Here is a 5,890-nt window from a genome sequence, read left to right as displayed (position 1 = left end):
CTTCGACTTCAGGTAACATAGCAGTATTTGGAAATCGCTTTCTTTAAAGAATATTTTTTGTGATAATACTTATTATGAAAATATTTAAGAGTTTATGGATAACATGCATATATAACTCATATTACTTCATTTCCATAACAAAAACAATCAAAACCTGCTTTGTTGGCTTTTATTTTTTATAAACTTTTTCAGTTTATAATTCCTACTAAGATGACTGCATTTTCATACCGACAACTCTCCGTTCGCACTGCAGGAATTAAAAGTTGACGCTTGCCATAATGCAGGCCTTGTCAAGTCATAGTCGTCATAGTCAAGTTTAAGGTTACGCATTGCGAATATTTTTATGTGACAACTCAAGGAGAAAGGCACGCAGCTTTCTTTTCGTTTTGTGGTCATTGACCATTTGGACAATTATTTTAACCCCTATTAGAGCTAAAAGAACACTTACCTTAAACTTTCACTAAAAATTCTCGAGCACTTTTATGGTTTCCACACTGAGGCTCACATGAAAAATTAATAGCGCCGTTCTGCAGTTCTAACAAGCATTTCAACGGGAGCAGTTGTTATAAAAAGAACACTTAACAATAAAATAAAAATAGAGAAAAGAAAATTAATAAATCAAACTTTTTAAGGACTTCATTTGAAAGTGCTTAGAACCTGGTGAGGATAGCATTATGGCAACTGCAGCTGTAGAAGCACCACCGGTGAATATCGCAGAAATCACAGGTGATGCCAACATAACAAATTTTATGAAAAATCGTTTACGTAAAGGCGCTCTGAAGCGCAAAGGAATCAGATTTGTTAAGGATCATAAATTTGCCGTGCGTTTCTTCAAGCAACCAACTTATTGTGGACACTGCAAGGACTTCATCTGGTCGGTTTTGTAAAAATTTATAAAAAATTTTCATTTCTTATTTTCGTTGCATAACAAAAAAAAAAAAGAAATAGTGTAAAAAAAACACTAATTCAATTAGTAATTTATTTTTCACTGCACTTACACACGTATATCTATCTCTTTCTATGCTGCTTTTCTGCTTTTCTGCTGTTCTGCTTTGCACCGTAGGGGCTTTGGCAAACAAGGTTACCAGTGTGAAGGTAAGCGATACGTATACGCCACGTTGTGCATTTGTATGCAAATTAGGGACTTCGCGAATCTATTTTCTTATTTGCGCGCATCCATAGTTTAAACACATCCATAAAGCATTTATCTCTAATGTGTTTCGTTTTCGTTACAGAATGTCGCTTCAATATTCATCAGAAATGCTGCGACCACGTGGTGTTCCGTTGTCCTGGCGGTGAAACAGATTTCGATGCCGATTGCGCGAAAGTCAAGCATGCTTGGGTTTCCACAACCTATTCCACTGCAACATTCTGTGACGATTGTGGATTATTGCTGCATGGCATTGCCCACCAGGGTATGAAATGCGATAGTAAGTAGGGTGTCGGAATATCCAAAACAAAAATATGTGAGGTAAGCATTTTTGGTTCTCGCTTAACAGACTGCAATCTCAATGTTCATGCTACATGCAAGGATAAAGTGCCTCCAATGTGCGGTGCTGACATAAGTGAAATTCGTGGCAAATTGTTGTTATTTGTGGAGCTAAAAGGAACTCAACTTAAAGTTGATAGTAAGTAATATCTGAATAATAATGTTACAGCTTCTTATTGTTTATAATCAATAAAAAAATGTATTGCTTTATAGTTAAAGAGGCGGCTAATCTACTACCAATGGACACTAATGGGTTCAGTGACCCATATGTTGCTGTGGTATTGTATCCTGATCGCAGTGGCAAAACTAAAAAGAAGACCAAAACAATTCAAAAAAATTTGAATCCAGTTTTTAATGAAGTAATCACTTTGTAAGTAAAGAAAATTAAATATCTCCATGATTTGAATTTATGTGCCATAAAATTATCACAAATAATATATATTTTTAAGCAGACTGTTAAATTAAATGTTATTGTTAAATAATATATAATATTTTATATAAGTTTTAAAAAGTATATATTATTGTCACCGATATATTGTCAGCGATATATTGTCACCGATATATTGTCTCCGATATATTGTCACTGATATATCATTTCCATGCTTAGCATAACAATACTTGAATCCACTAAACTTGTTGATAGCCTTCGATTTTTGTCGATTCTCGTCAATTTTTTACTTCTTTTTCTATTTTATTTTTACCTATTATTCATAGATAATTATTTACTTTACCTAATCTTTTCTAATATTTTTAATTTATCTATAACCATTACTATAAGGATATATTATCATCTCCAATCTTGGCAAACCAAGCCTTGAATCCATTAAACTTATTCATAGCCTTCGATTCTTTCTTGTCGATTTTTGTCGATTTTTTATTTTCTTTCTATTCTATTTTTGCCTATTCTTCATAAACTCGTATCATGATATATTATCGGTTAGAATTCGATTCTTAACAATTTTTACTTCTTTTCTATTCTATTTTTTCATATTCTTCATAGATCAATATACAATCTAAATACTGTTAATTTATCCATAAGCATTACTTTAAGTATATATCATCAATTTCATGCTTGGTAAAATAATCCTTGAATCCGCTCAGCTTATTGATAGCCTGCGATTCTTGTCGATTTTTTTGTTCTTGTCTATTCTATTTTTACCTATTCTTCATAGATCATTATTCACGCCATCTGTTCATCTTTTTTATTGCTCTAGTTCTGTTATTCACTTATTTTATTTACTGACGCTGCTTATTATAATACATATGAACACTAATCTTTCCCACTTTATGCTTAAACAACTTCCAATAGTGATTTAACTCCCCAAGATCGAGATAAACGTCTTTTGATTGAAGTCTGGGATTGGGATCGTACCTCTCGCAATGATTTCATGGGTTCATTTTCATTCAGCATGGACGAAATAAAGAAGGTATCAGTATTTTATATAAAAGTAACAACAGTGATCTTAAAAATATAATTCTTTTAGGGTCCAATTGATGGTTGGTATAAGTTTTTATCGGCAGTCGAAGGAGAGCACTACAACATACCTTGCAGTGATCCTATAAATGATATCAATCAATTAAGAGATGAAGTTCGAGTAAGTATATAAATTATTATTACATTCAATTTGTTCAAATTATAAACCTTATTGTGTGAATCAAATGAGGATAATTGTTGTAAAAAAGGGTTCGTAGTTTCATTTTGTGAAGTAGTTATGGTTTCATTTTTTCATTTGGGTTTATCGAGTTCATCCAGTGAGTTCGCACACTATTATCATCAGTATAATGGCCAGTAAGCGGTCTTAACCTTTGTTAATAATGTTCTCTTTCTATTCTGTTTGTGAACCTATGTCATTCCATTAAGTGCCCTTAAACTATAGCTCCAACGAAGTTTCATATCTCTATGAGTGTGAACTACGTATGAGTTGGAAACTATATATCTAATGTAGTTAAATATAGACTCAAATATAAGAACATATGATTTTTGATAAAAAATTCATTTTGTATTATAATGTATTTAAAAAAATATATAATGTTAGTCTTCATAAATAATATATTTCTATATATTTATATTTTAGCGTGAAACTAAGTCGATGTCTCGTAGACGTCGCATGGACAGCAAAAATGTACCTCATAATATGAGCAAACGTGATATGATACGTGCGGCCGACTTTAATTTCATCAAAGTTCTCGGCAAGGGTTCATTCGGCAAAGTACTCTTAGGCGAACGTCGTGGAACTGATGAACTGTACGCTATAAAGGTTCTACGCAAAGACGTCATATTGCAAACAGATGATATGGATTTGCCAATGACAGAAAAACAAGTGTTGGCCTTATCGGGAAGATCACCATTTTTGGTATCTCTACATTCTTGCTTTCAAACTATGGTGAGTTTTGTTGAATTATGGAGAGTAATAGCAAACTATGGTGAGTTTCGTTGGATTCTTAGTAGTGGTAGCAATTTAAAAAATATAGGGATAATGAAGACTTTTTTTATATGGTATGTCATAATGTACATATATCGATTGAAGGAAAAAAATTATAAAAGTTTAAAATGAGTAAGGATATGATTTATTAAAATTATATTTTTCTTATACAGGATAGATTATTTTTCGTCATGGAGTATTGTAAAGGTGGAGATCTTCTATTTTATATGCAACAATATGGACGTTTCAAGGAATCAGTTGCTATGTAAGTACTATTATTTTATTTTTTAAGTTCCTGTAATCTATACTAAATTAAAAACTTTTACTATTCCAGTTTTTATGCTGTGGAAATCGCTTTGGCACTTTTCTTTTTGCATGAAAATCAAATAATCTATCGAGATTTGAAATTAGAAAATGTTCTTGTAGAGATGGATGGTCATATTAAGTTAGCAGATTTTGGTTTAAGCAAAGACGCTATCGATGAGAGAGAAACTACAAGAACTTTCTGTGGTACTCCACTTTATATGGCGCCAGAAGTAAGACGAGTTTAATTCCTTCATAAAATTTAATTTATTATAAACACTTCACTATAGGTTATAAGTTATGAGCCATATAACAACACTGTGGATTGGTGGTCTTATGGTGTTTTATTATACGAAATGCTTTCTGGTCAATCTCCATTCGATGGTGATGACGATGCGATTATTTTTAAGAACATTAAAGAGAAGAAAGCGATCTTTCCGAAGCACTTCTCTCAAGAAGCAATGGATATCATTACGAGTGTAAGTCAATCTGATATCATCATTATTATATCTTTAAATTTCATTAAAGTTTTTTATAAAACTAAGCATCAAAAATGTTTGTTAATAAATGATAATTTATTAAATATATTTACTTGATATATCTTTAGTTCTTAGCTAAAAAGTCTAACAATCGTTTGGGAGGCGGACGATATGCCCGCTCTGAAATAGAAACTCATCCGTTCTTTGCTCCAATTGATTGGGAACAAGCAGCGAATAAGGACATGGAACCACCAATAATACCTATAGTTGTAAGTAAATGTTTATTATCAAGTATAAAGGGCACAAAACAAGAAGTATGGATTAATATATAGTACCCGCTCAAGACATTTAAGAATTTGTGTACTCTTTGGCGTAGTAACTCTAAAGATTAATGTTTATTAAATCCAGTTTTTATGTCATCCATTATTCACATTTTCGACTGTGTACTGTATATTTCATATACATTATATATTATATATAGGATTTACTTATATATGTTACTTAGTACTTTCAATATTACTTGTTATTTTTGTATATTATTTCAGAAACATCGTAAGGATTTGCGACATTTTGATAAATCTTTCACCGTTGAAAAGCCTGAACTAACACCAACCGATAAATTATTTATGATGAATTTGGATCAAAATGATTTTATTGGATTTTCGTATATGAATCCTGAATTTATAACAATCATTTAAAAATAACTTAGAAACTCGAAATTGTACTTGGTTTATCGTTAATCGAATTTAAATAAATAAATTTAATCAATAATAAATTAACATAAATAAGTTTACTAATTTATTTTGATTTTTTAAATTTCGTAAGATTTAATTTTTCGATTAATTTTCTTTTTTAATTTTCTATTTATTTTATAAAAATTAGTGTTAAGAAATATTGAATATATATGCAAAGGAGTTCTAAAGTTTCCTTAAGAATCAAAACGAGACATTTATTCGCCATTTGTGGTTTCTGTTTTTATTATTTTTTTTTAATGACATCATATATATTAATTGAAGCTAAGTGGTAGAGAGATTCAAATGATAGTAGAAGCCGATTTAAATATTTTTATGATTATAAATTTAATAGTAAAAGCAATATACTCTCTCTAACCATGCAACTGCAAAAACTAATTTTGCAACAACAACGATGTTGTCTTATGTACTACAGAAGATTGTTTGTATGCACAAAACTAATTT

At 30.8% G+C, this 5,890-nt stretch overlaps 1 protein-coding gene across 1 annotated transcript; it reads left to right on the top strand.

The window, feature by feature from the left end:
- Positions 1-551: 551 nt before the first annotated feature.
- On the top strand, positions 552-5,449 carry LOC119681782 (protein kinase C, eye isozyme-like). Its single transcript, XM_038095060.1, has 13 exons — positions 552-874; positions 1,064-1,095; positions 1,236-1,430; positions 1,500-1,628; positions 1,703-1,859; positions 2,799-2,916; positions 2,974-3,084; positions 3,565-3,873; positions 4,086-4,177; positions 4,247-4,448; positions 4,506-4,694; positions 4,823-4,963; positions 5,240-5,449. Exons 1-13 carry the CDS (start codon positions 675-677, stop codon positions 5,390-5,392), a joined length of 2,028 nt encoding a protein of 675 aa, XP_037950988.1. The 5' UTR covers positions 552-674; the 3' UTR covers positions 5,393-5,449.
- Positions 5,450-5,890: the final 441 nt, after the last annotated feature.

Source organism: Teleopsis dalmanni, chromosome 2 (assembly GCF_002237135.1).
Source record: "Teleopsis dalmanni isolate 2A chromosome 2, ASM223713v2, whole genome shotgun sequence".
In the NCBI taxonomy this organism is placed as follows: domain Eukaryota; kingdom Metazoa; phylum Arthropoda; class Insecta; order Diptera; family Diopsidae; genus Teleopsis; species Teleopsis dalmanni.
Note: the sequence above shows the minus strand (reverse complement) of the source record. Positions and strands in the feature narration are given on the sequence as shown.